Source organism: Sciurus vulgaris, assembly GCF_902686455.1.
Source record: "Sciurus vulgaris genome assembly, chromosome: 11".
In the NCBI taxonomy this organism is placed as follows: domain Eukaryota; kingdom Metazoa; phylum Chordata; class Mammalia; order Rodentia; family Sciuridae; genus Sciurus; species Sciurus vulgaris.
Genome location: NC_136472.1, coordinates 28,614,153 through 28,630,859, shown reverse-complemented (window position 1 = coordinate 28,630,859; position 16,707 = coordinate 28,614,153). Strand labels below are relative to the sequence as shown.

Here is a 16,707-nt window from a genome sequence, read left to right as displayed (position 1 = left end):
CTCAGAGAGGTTAAGCCATTTACCCAAGGTCACACAGCTAGTAAGTGGCACGGTCCTTTCTCTGGTCTAAGGGGCTTCTCTCCCAAGATACGTAGGCAAGGAGAGAGGCCGTTGCAGATGCAGACACCAGTGAGAAGGTTCTAGCTGGAGAGTCCAGCGTGGGAGCACATATGGCCTCCGCCCAACCTCCCCTAGCAGCCTGCAGCGGGCACGGGTCAGGATCGGGCTGGAAGGTCGCGGGCTGTGTTTGAGGTCCGGGCCGTCGGAAGCAGACTGCCCCTCGGAAGGCCTGCCTAACGCGCCTGTCTGCCCTCCCCTCCACGCCCCACAGCTGGGGGGCGCCTGCCTGCTGGGCCTCGGCGCCTGGGTCATGGTGGACCCCGCCGGCTTCCGGGAGATCGTGGTCGCCAGCCCCCTGCTCGTCACGGGGGCCTACGTCCTGCTGGCCATGGGCAGCCTGCTCTTCCTCCTCGGCTTCCTGGGCTGCTGTGGGGCCGTCCGGGAGAACAAGTGTCTGCTGCTGTTTGTGAGTAGCCCCGTCGCGTCACCGGTGGGGGCTCTGGGGCGGGAGGTGAGGTCCAGCCCCAGGCCCTCCCGGCCCTGGGCTGTGACACCCGAAGGGACACAGAAGCAGCCCCGCGGGCTTTGCATCCGTGGTCCAGAAGCCCCGAGGTGTCCCGTGACTCGCCCAGAGTCCCACAGGAGTGATGGCAGAGGGGACAGAAGCGAGATCCGCGGCCAGGTGCCTCCTCCGTGCCCCTGGGGGCTTCCTGGGGCAGCTGCCCCCAGCGGGCGCTGCTGCACCTCCCAGGGCAGCCCGGCCAGGGCCCGACCAGCACTCAGCCGCCTGCGTCCCTGCTCCCGGGGCCCAGGGCGCTGTGCCAGGAGCAGGGCATCTCGGCGTGCCCTCCCCTTGCGGTCCTGGACCCCAGCCTGCTCTCGGTGCCGGGCCTGTGCCTGCCGCTGGGACACTGCCCAGGCGGAGAGGCCTTGGCCTCCGGGGCGCGAGCAGCCGGACAGCATCGACAGTGACCATGACGGTTGTTTCTCTTTCCCTTTTCTTTATTTATTTTTTTGGTACCAGGAATTAATCCCAGGGCGGTACCCACCGAGCCACACCCCAGCCCTTTTCCATGATGTATCTTATTTAGAGACAGGTCTCGCTGATTTGCTCAGAGGCTCGCTGTGTTGCTGAGGCTGGCTTTGAACTTGAGACCCTCCCGCCTCAGCCTCCCCTGCCGCTGGAATGACAGGCGCGTCACTGCACCTGGCTCATGATGTGTCTCTATTTTCTTTCGAAGATTCTAATGTAGGACTCCTCAGTAGCTGTGAGGAACCCTTGGCCTTTCAGATGCCCAAACCCAGAACACATGACAGGGTCTCTGGAGGCTTCTTATTTGTTAAGAGTCCTCGTCCTCCTCCATGGGCCGAGCCGTCTGCTTGGTGCCCGAGATGCATGGGGTCGGGTGGCCGTCCCCTCCTTCCTGGCTGGGGTAGACGGCATCCAGCCTCGAGCATGTGCCGGGCCGTCAGCAGGCCTGGGTGTGACAGTGTGCCCTGCCTGCACGCGGGTGGAGCCACTCCAGCTGGACAGACCAGCGAGTGCCCAGCGAGGAGACTGAGGCCCAGGGATGCGGCAGGACCTGCCCGTCATCCTCCAAGAGTTAAGGCCCAGCTGCCTGCCGGGCAGGGCCCTTGCCACCCACTCCATCCCAGCCCCTTGTCCCTCCTGGATCAGTTCGTCTGGGCCCAGCCTCCTCTCCTCTCTCGCCCTGTCCCTCCATCTCTGTTTCTGCTCCCACTGCCTCACCTGCCCCTCTCTGGAACCTTCCTGGCCTCTGCCCGTCTCTCCTGCCTCATCCTCCCTCTCCTGCCAGCCCCCACCAGGCCCAGCACACATGACCTGGCCAGTGTGGGTCAGAGGCAGGAACCCAGGTCCCCCGTCCCCCGGGTCAGGGCATGTGGAATCCAGAACAGACCCAGATGGTCAAAGTCCACCTGAAACCACGTGTGGTGTTGCCAGAGTCTGTGTGGGTGTGTGTGTATCCTGTGTGCACAGTACACGGGTGTCACATGGCGCCTCGCGTGTGCAGGGTGTGCGTGTTCACAGGCGCCTGTGTGGGCTCTTGCTGCGCACATGCATGTTTGCGTGTGTGCTGCGTGTACCTGTGCACGTGTGTTGGTGCATGCTCCTGGAGCAGCCTCTGCGGCTTCTGGAAGGTTTTCAAGGAGGTTCATGACCTAAAACCGCAGAACCGCTTCTCTCTCCTAACCTGAGGAGGGGCACGTGTTTCTGCCCCGGTAGCCTCTGGGTCCTTCTAGAAGCCTTTGATCTCCTCCTTAACCTGCTGGGGCAGGACCCTGGCTCAAAGGTCTGCAGCCAGGCAGCCTGGAGGTGGGTTAGCTGAGCACCCTCTGCTCCAAGCTGAGCCCCACAGGGCCTGGGGCAGTCAGCCTAATGACCGACCAGCTAACATCCAGTGTGTGCACAGGTGTGCTTTCCAGCACACTGGTGGTGAGCCCCACAGCCATGGCCTGCCACAGGACCGTTGCACCTGCCTTGGAAGCCACATGCTATCCCTTTTTCTGAGTTGCTCACCTTTGACTAGCTCAAAGCTTCTTTTTAGCCCACTTATTTAAAGATCCTGGTGTTAAACAATGTATCTTATTAGAAACATGCTAAATTGGAAAAGAGAACAGTCGAAAGAAGAGATGAGTGTGTTTAAAAGATAAATGAGCAGGATTGTGCGTGAAGTATGTAAATCTGGTAAATATTTATTAGAAATGAGAACTGAAAGCAGACGTCGCGGTAGGCAGAAGGGGAGAAGCCTAGAGATGCTTGCAAGTGAGGCAAGAGTGGCTTCTGCTGGCAGATTCCTTGCTGCCCTCCGTGGATAGTTCCATCCCGAGCGAGGTGTTGTGGATCGGATGGTCAGGGACAGGTGGCGCCTGGTGCTTGGGCAAAGGCAATCCGGTTAGAGGAGCTCCAGGAATCCCCGGTTTACTGGTGGGAAGCCGGGGAAGCAGAGGAAGTTCTTCCATGCTGGACAGGAGTAGGCGGAAGTGACGTGTCTACTGATGTGAACCACGCAGCCCTGCCCTTCCCCAGAGTGACCCACACCCACACCCAGTCACCTCTCCACCCCTGTGTTCAGCAGAACCTGCTCCACCCAGGAGCAAAGGGAGGGCGGTCTGCTCCCACTTCCCTGGTCCGAGAGTGGCCAGTTCATTCTTTCATTTCCTCTCCTGATGCTGCAACTCAGTGCAAATCCCGCAAGGCTGGGGACTGTCTGCCTTGAAGGTATGTGTTTGCCAAACCCAGGATAGTGCCTGACCCAGGAGGTGCCCAGTAATAGCCCTGGAAGGAAAATATGGAGATGAGACCCTATCAGAGGTGTGAGAAAGAACCTGGGCTTTGTGGTCTTGGCTGTGTGTCCTGGGGCTGTTTACTTAACTTCTCTGAACCTGATTCCTCATGTGCAAAATGGGGATTACTACACCTCCTTGTGCTCACGGTCCCATGAGAACACGTGTACCTTAGCTCTGCCACTTATGTGCATATGCACTTGGTAAGTCGGAAATGAAAAGAGTTGATGTTTGCCTGTAAGAGACCCTGCAGACTATTTGCAAGTTTTAAGACCCGGATGTTCATATAACTTCCACGACCACGTGATGTGAAGAGGCAGCTTGAGTCCCTGTTGTACCACTTACCAGCTGTGCCAGCTTGGGCAAAGTGCTGCTTCTCGCCGTGCCACACCACCACCAGTAAAATGGGGGTGCTGCTGCTAAGGCCCGGCCTCCGGGGCTGCCAGCGGGTGATGGCACGGTCCGCAGGTGGCGCCCGGTGCCAGGGTCGCGCATGCTCCATCCGTGGCAGCAACTGCTGTTTTTCTGGAGGCGCCCGTGGTGCCAGCCGGAGCGCCGAGTTTCCACTGAGCACCGCGTCCCGCTGGTCCTGCACAGAGGCGGCAGGGGTGCTCATCACGGAGATGGCACTGCCCCCAGGGACCCGCGCCCGCCACCTGCCCGCTCATGATTGAGAGCTGTGTCAGCCCGGCCGGGAGCCCCGCCAGCCCAGGCGCATCGCCGAGGCCGGAAACCATTTCCCGGCCGCCCCTGCCCACCCCAGGACCTGCCAGCAGCCAGAGCGGACACAGGGCGGGAGGGGCCGCAGGCTACGCAGCCCGGGCCGTCCTTCCTCAGCCTAATGGAAGTGCCAGAACCCTGGCCAGGCCTCCTCCACCGTCACGAGGAGGAGGCTGCGAGGCAGAGGACCCCCACTCAGTGGCCACTCGGCCCTGAGCTGTGCAGACTCAGAAAGGAGGATTGTGGCGGTGACAGGATGGCCGTCACCTGCCCAGGCCAGGAGGTCCTCTGTCACACTCAGCTCTGCTTACGGAGTTGACACTTGAAATCAGCCCTGGGTCACCCCAACCTTCAGGAAACGCAGGAGCATCAGTGGGGTCAACCCGTCACCCAGAGGTGCCAGGCAGCCCCCATGGCTGATGCTGCCAGGTCCCCCACCGGCCTATGGGGGCCTCCCTGAGCCACCGTCCCTGTGGAGCGAGGAGCAGGGCTGGCTGAGCAGAGAGCCAGCCCAGGAGGAACCCGCTCAGACGGCCAGCAGCCCAAGCAGCTGCTCCCGCCAGCCCCGCTTTCCTTGTCGGCAGACGAGGGCGCTGCCACGGAGCACCCTTGGGACCCGGGCCTGTGTCCAAAGGGGGAACCCAGCGAGACCCCTGTGCAGGCCCCTGGGGGAGCAGGGCGGGCAGGAGCAGAACCAGGGTGGGCAGGAGGGCCCCTCCTGTGCCGCAGCAGGGCTGAGCGAGGGCCCTGGCCCGGCTCCACACGGACGCCATGCCCTGGACAGCAGGAGGGTTGCGCTTGCTTCTCTGCCGAGGTTCCCGACTCCATCAGTGCCCGGCCACCCCAGGGCTTGGGGCTCTGGGGCAGCGGCTGTGCAGCTGAAAGGCCAGGATAAGAATAAAGTGACAGCCTGCTGACCAGGAGGGACACGTGCCATGGCCTCGGCATGGTCCAAAGGGCACCTTGGAGGCCTCCTCCCTGCCAGCCAGCTCCGCCTGCGCCCACGCATGCCAGCTGACCCACATTGGTCACCTGCCTTTTAGACGCAACACCGTTAAGGTCTGTGTGTCTTCACCCAGCCCGAACCACAGGGAGGGGGTGATCAGCCCCATTTAACTGATGAGAAAACTGAGACTCCGAGGTTTGAATGACTGTCCCCAGGCACACAGGCTGGGACGGCCCCTGTGGCCTGACCCTGAGCCCAGCACCCCTTGCCTCTGTCCATCCGGCGTGTCCAGTGCAGGCGATGCTGAGGGCTTGGGTGCCACGGAGGTGTCTGACAGTGTGCAGGAGCCAGTCTTGTGCACACCAGAGACTAAGTCCTGCCGGGTGGGGGGCTTCCTGTGGAGCCAGGGCACCAGCCAGGCTGAGGAAGGAAGGCACAGCCACCCCTTTCTTCTGCCAGCAGCCCTCAGCCCAAACGGTGCCCACCAGGGCCAGGACCTGAGATGCATCAATGGGCAAGGTCCTCGCGGAGGGTCCGCTCACTCGTGGACTCACTCTTTCCCCTGGCCGCCAGGGACCGGCCGGGACGCCTCCTGTGGGCGCTGTGGCTCCGGGCAGCCCAGGAGAGGAAGAGCGCCCCCTGCCGGCGAAGCGGAAAAAAGCTTCTCCTGGGGAGGGCGGGGCTTATGCTGGAGTGGCAGGCAAGGAGGGAGGGGCCTTCCTGGCAGAGGCAGCCCCGCCTCCAGGGCCCTGACAGCAGAGTCAACGTGGTTAACCTGGGAAACATACAGAAACTTGGTGAGTGGAGCAGAGGAGCCTCTGTTAGTTATACATATCCAACTCCTGGCCCGGGTTTTCAGATTTTGATATTCACAATACCTGGCCTCCCATCTTGCTCTTTTTATTCCCACCAAAAATCCATGGAACTGCCTTACTTCCCATGGGAACCAGGGGTAGTGGGGCAGGGAGAAGTGGTCTGGGGCTGGCAGCTGGGGAAAACCCGCCTGGGATCCCCCAGTGTCTATTCCCACAGCTCGAACACTGCACCTGGAGGGAGCCCGACTAGGCCTCAGCCACAGCCTCTTCCCGGGTCTGGTTGTTCAGCTTGTGCACTGCACAATCATGGCCTTCCTACTCCATTTGCAGTATTTATTTATTACAGCTCTGTTGATGGGTCATTGGTATCTTTATTGTGACAACTGTCTAATTTATGGCAGTGACATCTCTGAGTCTTACATGATTAGTGTACCACGTCCATTCCGCAGCAGACAGACAGGCACCACCCGAGAGGCCTTCTGGCCCAGGCTGAGGACTCACAGGCCCCCTGTCTTTGCAGTTCTTCCTCTTCATCCTGGTCATCTTTCTGGCGGAGCTCTCGGCAGCCGTCCTGGCCTTCATCTTCAGGGAAAACGTAGGTACACACCCTCCCCTGCCACCCATCAGAGGCTGGGGGCCGTTGGGGCTGCCCGGCCCTCCCCAGAGGGCCTCACAGAGCCCAAACACGACCTGGACCTGCAGCCCAGGGTCACAGTGTCCTCCACTCCCAGAGCCCCTGGTGCCAGTCCAGGCTGCCTCCGAAACCTCCCCTGCAGCCCACCCAGCGACGGCCTGCAGTGGCTGGAGGCTGGAGAGGCTGTGCCCAGCCGGGCTGGGTCCTCTCTGGGCGGCGTGCCCCCCAGGGCCTGTTTTTTTTTTTTTTTTTCCCTAGAGGCTCCACTGCCAGGGCACCGACTCCTTCCCCTGAGTCTCTGGGCACCTGGCAGAGGGACCCAGGGCAGGAGGCAGCAGCCGTGGGGCCTGGCGCTCCGCTGGCAGCCCTCCCCGTGGCGGAGGAGGGGGTCAGGCGCCTCTGGAGAGCATTCGGAGACCTGGAGACGCTTTCAAGGGGCAGCTGGGCGGGGGAGCCCGGCCGCGAGCGTGGAGGACCCTTGAGCCTGCCAGGGCCTCGGCGAGGGTCGCGGGGGGTCGCGGGGTGCCCGGCTCTGGGTGTGCCAGAGGCATCTCAGAGTCCTTGTCACACCAGTGAGCTGGTGACGACAGCAGGGCAGGCCCGGGAGGGGCTGAGGGCTGGCCCAGGCTGGAAGCTCAGGAGAACCCTGGCTGTCACCCCACCCAGCACGTAGGCGGGGAGCGAGGGCCGCGGGGAGCGAGGGCCCGGGGACCGGCCACCGCCCTCAGCGCCCTCTCCCCCCAGCTCACCCGGGAGTTCTTCACCAAGGAGCTGAGCAAGCACTACCAGGGAAGCAACGACACGGACGTCTTCTCCGCCACCTGGAACTCGGTCATGATCACTGTGAGTGCCCCGGCCAGGGACGCTGCGGACATTCCCTCTGGGGTTGGGGGCCTGCCCTCCAGAGCCCTTCCGTTACCGTGCCCGGCCAAACCACCCCTCGATCGCAGCACCCCCACCCGCCCCGAGCCCAGACCTGGCCCCGGAACCAGCGGCCGGCAACTCAGCACGATCGCGTCCTCTTGCCGGGTTGCGTGGCCGTAGCGGTGGTCACGGCAGCTGTGCGCTGAGCACTTACTAATGCCCGGGAGTGGTCACTGCCACCCGCGTTTTGCAGACAGGACACAAAGGCTCAGGGAAGCTGAGTGACTTCCCCACAGTCACACAGGCGGAGGCAGCCAGGCGCGCCCCGGCCTTCGGGCCTGCTCTGGGGGCCTCTGGGCTGCCCCCACCCGCCCACTCCGCCTGCTCTCTGCTCTCGCAGTTCGGTTGCTGTGGTGTCAACGGGCCTGAAGACTTCAGGTTTGCCTCAGTTTTCCGAATGCTGACCCAAGACAGCCAGGAGGTGCCAGAGGCCTGCTGCCGGAGGGAACCCCAGACGCGGGACGGGGTCCTGCTGAACAGGGAGGAGTGCCTCTTGGGGAGGAGCCTGTTCATCCACACGCAGGTACGGGCCCTGGGCCCGAGGGAGCTGGAGAGTCTTCCAAGCCCCGAGATTCCGACAAAGTGGAGAAAGATCAAGGTGGCGATGAGCTTGGTCAAAGGCTGGAGTGGGCATTTGGGTTGGGGTTCAGGGGTGAGTAGGAGTTTTCCAGTGTTCTTGAGCTCGTTTCTGAGAATGCAGGTCAGGGGGAAGAGGGACAGACCAGAATTTCCCAGCGGAGTCCCACCTCGCCATACACTGCTCCTGAGGAAGCTCATGTTTGCAAATGGGAGCACCCCACAGCTCCCAGGGAGCTCATTCTCCCCAGCCTGACTGTCCCAGGCCAGGGAAGCTTCCAGACTTCTCTTGCAACCTGAACCCCTTTTCTTTTCCTCATGAGTCTGTGGGAACACAGCCCCAGCTTTGCCCCTTCCATGAGACGCAGAATTCCCCGTGCCCTTCCATGTGAGTCAGCTTTCCGTTGCCGTAACAAAATACCTGAGAAGAATCAGCTTGAGGAAGAAAGGTTTCCATTCACAGTCGGCTGGCTCCATTGCCCATGGTGAGGCAGCCCCTCATGGCAGGAGCATGTTGGGGAGCAGAGCTGCCCACGTCATGGCAGCCGAGGAGCAAAGAAAGAGAGCTGCTGTTATAACAAAGCGCCCTCCCCCAAACCCGGGCTGCTGTGAATCCATAAGTGGATTAATCCACCCATGAGGTCAGAGCCCTCGAGATCAGACCACTTCCCCAAACCCCACCTTGAAACGTGGCTGCATGGGCATCTCCAACAGACGAGCTTTTGGGGGTCTCTCCCCTCTGGGAGTGAGACACCCTCTGCTCTGCCCTCGTGCAGCGTGCGTGAGATCGGGCTGGGCAGCGGGAGGCTGAGGGGAGCTGGGTGCACCCAGACCCCTCTTCACACGGAGGCTCTTGGGGGAGAGTTCCAGACGACGCAAAGCCCGCAGGGCCAGGGGAGAGGAAGCACAGGTGAGCCAGCTCAAACCCACAGAGTGGCAGCGTCACATGGTGAGGAGCGCCATGACTAGGTAGAGCCAGGCGGCGGCTGAGCGGGCCTGGGTGGCGTCTCCGGCGGGCTCTGTGCAGTGGCCAGGAGGAGACTGTGGAGCTGGGGTCAGCCCCCTGCAGCCTCAGCGTGGCCCCGGGAGCTGGCACCTCTGTCCCCTGCATAGGCCCAGGTGTGAAGGACCTGGGAGGCTGCAAGGGCCCCGCTCCCTCTGTCCCGCACAGCCCTGCCTTCCTACTGTGAGGAAAAGAGACATCGAGAAAGAAAGAGGACCTGGGACCGGGCCACCGGGAGCCTGGGCAGCTTGGCCACCCTGGGATTGAGGTCTGCACAGACCTGCCGAGGACCTGCCATGGGATGTGGAGGTCTTGCTTCCACCCCGGGCAGGCGTGGACCATGACATCTTGCCAGGTCTTCTGTCACCTTCACTGAAGACCTCAGACTCCTGCACAGTGGCACACTGCCTGCTGTCCCTCCCACTCCATTGTGGCCACACCCCAGGACCTCCAGGTAGAGGCCGTGCCTCCCAGCCTCCCCTGCAGCAAGGCCGCGGAGTCAAGTCCTAGCCAAAGGGAGGCGAGCAGAGGCGGTGTGGGTCACCTGAGTCACGTCCTTAGAAAGCGCCAGGCCGCCCCGTGAAGGTAGAGCACCCATCCGGAGGAGCTAGGCCACTGGCGTGTCACAGACGGAGCGCGGCCGCCCCTCAGGAGCTGACGTGCCAGAAAGCTGGGTTTCTGAGTTCCGGAGGAGCTTGGGCTGCGCGTGGCTCATGGCCAGACTCACGTCCTTCTAAGGCCACTGGCTCCTTTTCAGAGGGCCCTTGCGCCCCTCCTCCAGGCCTCCCAGGCGCTCTCCGGGCCATCCCCTGAGGACTGCCTGCCTTCTCCCAGCCTGGCTTCGAAAGCCGAGCTCAGCAGCCGTCCCTCTGCGGCCACCTCAGTTCCGCACCGTGGCTTTGCTCCTCGGGAAGCTCAGCTCAGAGTGGCCTCTGGGATTTCTCTTCTGGCACGCGCATCCCCTGAGGCCTCCTTCCCTGTTAGAGTCCCCGCCCTGGGGCCATTTCTAGCTGGCTTGTCTCCAAAGCTTCCTCCTTGAAGGCCTGGCTGCTTCCCTGGCTGCTGCGGGTCCAGTTCCACGTGGGGGTGAAGGTGACGTGCCACGTGGGCACTCAGGGCCGGGGTTGGGGGTGAGCCTGGGTGGACACCGGTCCCAGGGAGAAGGGACGGCAGGCTAGATCAGGGACACTGCTGGAGAGTGAGATGTTCGGCTCTGGGGAACGTTCTGCAGGTGGGTCCAGCGGCCTTGGTGACAGGTCCATGTGAGAGGGACGGAGGACATCTCTCGTTTCTGATTGGGGGAGATCCCGCATCAGGCCTGGGGTATGGAGTGGGGGCGCCCTTGGGACACCAAGCAGGTTCCCGGTGGGTGGCTGGGCACACGGAGCCGGGCTCAGGGGAGCACATGCTGGAGATGGAAGTGTCGCTGGGGTGGCCACCCTGGCCTCGCTGCCCTGGGTCACACTGGCGGGGTGACTGTGGAGGGGAGCAGGGGGCGGGGTGTTCCCTCTGCAGAGAGGAAAGACAGGCGCTGCCAACAGCTCTGCGGCCCGGTGACCCGTCTGGGGACAGCCTGTGAGGGTGACCCTCAGGGTGCTCACACAGCATGGGGCTGGGGGCACCATCATGGGGCGGAGGGTGGGAGAGGCCCCGGACTGTCCCTGGCATTGGTCCACCTCTGGTCCTTCCCTCCCAGGGCTGCTACACGGTGATCCTCAACACCTTCGAAACCTACGTCTACCTGGCTGGGGCCCTGGCCATCGGGGTGCTGGCCATCGAGGTAAGTGAAGGCCCCCCGTCACTGCTCCCCCAGGAAGCCTCCAGGGGCCGGGGCAGACCCCGCGCCCGCACCCTGGGCCTCCCTCCCATCCATTTCCTCAGGGGATCCGTAATGCGGGGCAGTGAGCCCAGCCGAGGGTCATGCCTGGGCTCAGGAGATGGCACTTCGGAGCCAGTGTCTGGGCAGCGGGAATGGGTGGCACGGTCACCCGACTCCTGCAGCTCCCAGGTGCAGGGTGTGTGGTTTTGTTTGGTTTTTAGTTATTTTGCGGCATCGGATTGAACCCAAGGTCTCCCCCGGGTACGAAGGAAGGAATCCGCTAGCTGCTCTGGAGGGTGGGCTGCAGCCTGTGACTACAGACAGGCCCTTTCTCTGTGTGTGTGTGTGTGGGGGGGGGTGTTCAGAGCCTTCTGGGCCTTGTTAACCTCACAGTGATGCCCCTTTACCCCCAAACCGCAGCCTCTCAAAAGGGGAGCGCTGCAGACCTTCGAGTCACCACTAGGTGGCGCTGCAGCCAACAGGAGGAGCTCTTCCCGCCTTGCTCCCAGGGGTCTCCAACGGGCGGCTCCCGGAGGTGGGGCCACTGTGTTGCTCACCAGTATCCCCGCCCATCTCCAGGAAGGGACACTCCTGGGCCTCAGCCTGCAGGGCCTGCGGGGAAATGAAGGCAGGCAGCCCAATCTGCGACTTCACTGCCTCCTCACAGGGCCCCTCCGGAGGCGCTCCGAGCAGCTGGCACCATAAACGCCACCTTGCTCAGTTTCTTACTGTGCCCAGCCGCTCCCCTGAGAGCAGTTTTGTGGAGTCTGTTGGGGAGGCAAGGAGAAGGGCCTGTTTTCCATTCTTTCGTTTGCTCGCCGGATGCCCGAGTGCGGTAAATGAGTGGTGACGGAGAAACAGGCCACTCCGCACCAGGAGCCGGGGCGCTCAGGGTGTCCGGTGCAGGCGGAGCGCAACTTCTGAGCCCAGCTCCCGGCTCTCTTCTCAGACCAGATCATCTGAGCCGTTTCCTCATCTGCAAAACGGTGCTAACTGCCCTGCGCTCTGGGCCGTGTGAGGGTTGCAGGCGACAGGGACAGCATGTCTGGCGTGTTGCAGGGACTCAGGGGTGGGATCCAGCCCAGAGCCCCGTGTGGAGCAGACTTTTACCATGACCCTGGCAATCTGGCCATGAGCCGTGGTCTAGGGACCGTTCCTTGCGCTGCTGGCAAGAAGAGCTGTGACCGCCGCCGGGGCGGCAGCAGCGGTTCTACCCGTCCCCGTGCTCATGGCCAGAGCTGCCTTGCTCTTAGCGCCGAGGAGTTTTTACTGAGCATCTGCTAGGTGCCGGGCCTCGGGACATGGTTAAGTGATTGCCTTCCGCTTCAGTCTCTCTGCCCTCTTGGAGCTAGAGGCAGACAGCAGGATTATGCATGGCCTCTGGGCCGGCATGCCTGCAGCAAACCCTGGCTTCCCCGTTTGTGCTGTGAGGCCTTAGGCAGGTCTGCGACCTCTCTGTGCTTTCTGGAAAAGCACGGAGAACTGTGCCTGCGGGCTAAGCTGTGTCACATTCAGGCCCAGGGAAGGGAAGCGATTTGCCCAAAGCCACCACTGATAAGGGAGGACCTGGGTTTGAACCCTTGACATGATTTCCAAAGTCGCCCTCCCCAGGTGACTGCCCCAGAGGAACGTGGGGAAACCCTGCAGAAGAGCACCCAGAGGCAGACGGTCCCTGCCCCTCGGGACGGGCTGGGCTCTGGGCCCAGCCAGGCACGTCAATCAACTCTGGCCTTCTTTGCAGCTTTTCGTCATGATCTTCGCCATGTGCCTCTTCCGGGGCATCCAGTAGAGGGCGTGGCCTGAGGACTGGTCCCGCCCACCACCACGCCCAGCACCGATGCCCCTCCTCTGCCCTCTCGGCCCCAGGGGCGGAGACGAGGCCCTCTGGACCTTGGACCGTCCGAAGGGCCAGGAGCGCACAGCTATTTTTCTTTAACAAAACAAGATGAAGACAGTAACGTGGACTGACGCGCCCTCGCCTGGACTCCAGGGCGGGCGCCATAGGCTCTCTGCAGGGACCCCGCGCCTGACCCAGGATGCAGGAACAGGCCCAGGCCTTCTCGGCCCAGCGGACACAGGCATCCCTGGGCCTGGGCCCTCTCTCCCCACAGCCTCAGGACCTAGTGCCAAGAAAGTGAGGATTTAGGCCACAAGAAGGCAAAAGCGAATTTCAGAGACACTGCCAAAGCCCAAGAGGCCAGAGGAGACTCAGTGGCCACGTCCGTGTGGGCTCAGAACCTAGAGGCAGTCCCTGGATCACCAGAGCATGTAGCCATCCCCACGTTGAGCAGGGGCCAAGGGTGGGCTTCTGGTAGAAGTGACCCCGCTGCCAGTCCCTCCTTTCCCCATCTGTTGGACCAAATCACCTGTCGGACCCAGAGAGGGTCAGTGGGCTGCCCATCACACAGCACTTGTGTGATGATTCTGAACAAGAACCTGGCCCGTCTGAGATGCTGCCACTCCATCCTGTTCACCATCAGATCTGCTGCTCACAGACCCTCTGCCTGCACGTCCTGGTTTTCCAGGAAAGATGGACAAACTGCCCAGGAAATGCCCCTCCCAGCCCTACAGCTAAGAAGTCTGTGTGCTGTCTCCATCTCTATCAAAGCCCCCTGCAACGTACACGTGTCACCTCCCGTGGGGCACACAGCCCGCCTCTCCCCACAGGTTCCCCCTCCATGTCTTCTCTAACTCCCTGGCCCCCAGGGTGAAACCCCCAAGATCATCTGTTTCCCTGTCCCCACCCAGTGTGGAGGCTTGGATGTTCTGTAAGACCCCTGCCAAGAATTCCCCACCCTCCTCTTGCATACCTCCAGGGACGGGGCACTCACTACCTCCCCAGGCAGCCTTCTGCCTTTGGTCCACTCTGACTGCTGTCTTGGCTTCCACTTTTCTGTGCTTCTGTCTGTGCATCCCTCTTGCTTCATGACCTTCGTGAGGGTCAAGGTCACACACTGACTCCCAGAAGCCCTCTTGTCTGCAGGCTAAAGAGCCCCAGGGCATCTCAACCATTTCTGCTGCAACAGTTTCCCGTCCACATGACACTTCTGTGTCCCCTCCAGGTGGAGGCAGAGATTTCCCCACAGACACAGATTCACAACCCCGCAACTGTACAGGCCTCACATTCCTGATCAAGATTGGCAAATGGTTTGCAGGCTGCCTCCACCCGATCAATCAGGAATGGCTGCTGGAGGCTGTGCTGGGGTCTGTAGTTTGGTCTGGGCTCAGCGGGACAGTGCCATGGAATCCTGCCAGACACCTCAAGTTTGATTAGTGATGTCTGTCAGGACACAGGGATGGAAGGCAGGTGCTGCCTGCTTCTTCTCTCCATCGCCCTCTTCAGTCCTGGGGCAAAGCTGGTTCTGTCTTGCAAGCCACTCACCTCTGTGTCCACTTCCTGCCTCCTGGGAGAGACAGAGCCACAGCCCAGAGCCCAGAGATCCCCTGCCCTGCCCCTGCCCCTTCTGAGAGGCTACCGGAAGTTCTGTGCCTGCTATTCCCCCTGGGCCAGACCCTCCTCCTCCTGCTGCTGTCCCCACCCATCCTGGCCTTCCTCCCAGGTCTCTGAGCTTCATCTTCCCAAATTGTCCATGTGACAGTCTGTCCACATGTTGCCACGAGCTCCCCAGAGGCTGAGTTCCTGGGGCCCAGGGCCCTGTGGCTGGCCTCCAGCCCAGCTAGCCTGAGAAAGCCAGGGCTGCCTGCTCCGGACCCGCCTGTGCCCTGAGCTCCAACTTCCTGGAAAGGCAGACGGCTGGCCCGGGTTGACCAGAGATCCCTCGCCTCGGCCGGGCTGCACCCAGTCCAGGGGCACAGCCTTGGGCTCCAGCCCAGGGGCATCCAGGCTTCTGGGGCGAGTGAGGGTCTGGATGAAGGCAGACCTGGGGGTCTTCTGGCCCAGGGTGGATCTGAGACCCCCCCGAGGGTTTCTGTAGAAGTGCCAAGGGGCCCTGTCAGCCCCGACCTGTCGTCCCTGCCCCCTGCACCTTGAGCTTGGAAGGGACACAGGGCTTCTGTCCCCGAGGCGCCTGTTCAGGCTGGCAGTGATCTACAAGGCCACCCGTGGTCACTGCAAGGCAGCAGGGGCCCTGTGGGCGTGGTCCGGCTGGCGCACTCCATCTGCTGGCGGGGCAGGATGCCTGGCTTCTCCAGGATGGCGGCACAGGCCGTCTCTGACCCAGCGACCCTGGAGAGGGCTGGCCCTCCCCACACCGCCATTAGCACCCAGCCTTGACGGGGACCCCCAGGTCTCCCTGTCTCCCTGCTGCCCATGCCAAGGGGCCCGATTGCATGAACCAGCCGCCATCCTGGCAGCCCCTCTCCCAGGAAACCCACCCTTCCCCGTGGGCCGGATGCTGAAAGTCTGTCCTGAGACCTGCGAAGTCCCCTGCGGTGGCTGGCAGGGCTGATCTACCACGTTTCTCCCTCACGAGCCCCTTTTATATTACACACCATGAGGACTTTTTGTAATAGAAAACAGGACACCCGCACAGATGGGTTTGCACTGGTTTTTGTGACTGTTTCTTACAAAAAGAAAAAGGAACAAAGAATAAATAGTGACCGTGAAGAATGGTGGTCGGACTCGGGAGGGGCCTGGGCTGGGGCGGAGCCAGAGCGGCAGGGTGCCCGAGGCAGAGGCGGCCCGGGGCCCCAGCTCCAAGGCGGAGGGTCCCACCTGGCTTTCCCCGTTAGATCCGCGGGCCTGCGTCCCTCTGCCCTGTCACTGCTTCCCAACCCCGATCATCCCTGTCTTGACGCCCCTCGTGCCCCCAAGCCACAGGACCTCATGTGTGCTCTGACCCCGCCACTCCCCAGGCCTGGCCACAGAGTTTAACTGAAGCACTGCTCCGCGCCCGCGCCTGGTGCCCTGCCCAGTGCCCGCCACCACCAGGAGAGGCCCTGCTGCCCTCCGCACCCCACAGCGCTGGACGGACCCCTGCCACACAGATGCCACCACGGCCTGACCACAGAGAGTGCGTCCACCTCCCCACAAGAACTGGACCCACGTGTCCAGCAGCTAGGGGGAGGACAGGCCAGTGGTCACCACTGAGGATCAGCCGGGCCTCCAAAGGCCCACAGACAGGGCTGAGCTCCGGCTGCAGCTGGGCAGCTTCTTGGAGAGGTGGCAGGAGACGCAGGCCCCCACCTGCCTGGGGCTCCAGGCTCTGCGGCAGGAGGTGAGGCTCTGGGGAGATGTCAGACTTCAAGGGCAGGAGGTGACCAGGAAAGGGGGCCCCCTCCTCAGAGGCCCCTCCCACGCCACTGGGCCACGGTGACCAGCAGCACAGCCCAGGGGCCCAAGGCCCCTCTGCTCAGCTCCACCATGGTGCAGCCCCCTCTGCTGGGCACAGGCCACTGGGCATGTGGCTGTGGGGACAGCTAGGGACAGCCAGGCACAGGGTGGGCAGGGGAAGGCCCCCAGGCAGAGGGGCAGCCAGCAGCCATCTCCGTAGTGGCAGCCAGGCTGACCACCCACAGACAGCCTCACCTACCGCCAACCCTGCTGTCCCCAGAAGGGAGGCCAAGTGGCCCGAGGCTGTGGCTCCCACACCTGTCCCCAGGGCACACCTGTGTGCTGGAGGAAGCTCACGGGAGCCAGGACTAACAGTGGGACTGGGGGGGCCACCCTCCTCGGGCTCAGGGGCCACTGTCCAGGGCAAAGCAGGGGGGATGGGGAGGGGACCGGGGGCTGAAAAGCCTCTACTTACTGTCCCTGCAGGTCTGAGGTACCAAGCCCCACCCAGCCAGGACAGCCAGGGGCCGCAGCACCCTGGGGAAGGGTGGAGGGGACGAGGGGCTGGGGCGGGGACACCAGGCCTGGAGGACGTGCCAAGGGTCAAGGAAATACCAAGCGCTTTTCTTCCTGCTTGCTAAGCCCATCGCGGGTGAGCCGTCTGTGTGCAG

At 62.6% G+C, this 16,707-nt stretch overlaps 2 protein-coding genes across 4 annotated transcripts in view; one reads left to right on the top strand and one right to left on the bottom strand.

The window, feature by feature from the left end:
• TSPAN18 (tetraspanin 18) overlaps nucleotides 1-14,951 on the top strand; it is a 116,951-nt gene extending 102,000 nt beyond the window's left edge. For both annotated transcript variants that reach the window (XM_079103051.1, XM_079103050.1), the window contains 6 exons: nucleotides 332-526; nucleotides 6,368-6,442; nucleotides 7,226-7,324; nucleotides 7,746-7,928; nucleotides 10,681-10,764; nucleotides 12,545-14,951. In XM_079103051.1, coding sequence (XP_078959177.1) covers nucleotides 332-526; nucleotides 6,368-6,442; nucleotides 7,226-7,324; nucleotides 7,746-7,928; nucleotides 10,681-10,764; nucleotides 12,545-12,592 — 684 coding nt within the window. In that variant the 3' untranslated portion in view covers nucleotides 12,593-14,951. The remainder of the gene's footprint in view (nucleotides 1-331; nucleotides 527-6,367; nucleotides 6,443-7,225; nucleotides 7,325-7,745; nucleotides 7,929-10,680; nucleotides 10,765-12,544) is intronic.
• Nucleotides 1,718-4,272, bottom strand: LOC306639519 (uncharacterized protein). Of its 2 annotated transcripts, none has more exons than XR_013757679.1 (2): nucleotides 3,712-4,272; nucleotides 1,718-3,358 (listed from the first exon to the last, which is right to left on the bottom strand). XR_013757679.1 is itself a non-coding variant. In XM_079103167.1 (2 exons), the coding sequence occupies exons 1-2, from the start codon at nucleotides 3,980-3,982 to the stop codon at nucleotides 2,976-2,978; spliced, it is 339 nt and encodes a 112-aa protein (XP_078959293.1). In that variant the 5' UTR covers nucleotides 3,983-4,272; the 3' UTR covers nucleotides 1,718-2,975. The 2 variants fall into 2 exon arrangements, 1 of the variants encoding a protein (XP_078959293.1); XM_079103167.1 differs by having other exon boundaries at nucleotides 1,718-3,043.
• Nucleotides 14,952-16,707: the final 1,756 nt, after the last annotated feature.

What these genes read in the sequence shown, in the direction of transcription:
- LOC306639519 (XM_079103167.1), bottom strand. Translation starts at nt 3,982, where the DNA reads ATGAGCACCCCTGCCGCCTCTGTGCAGGACCAGCGGGACGCGGTGCTC. An exon ending in TGCCCAAGCTGGCACAGCTG is followed by an intron (nt 3,044 to 3,711) that starts GTAAGTGGTACA and finishes ACTCCTGTCCAG; the next exon opens with CATGGAAGAACTTCCTCTGC.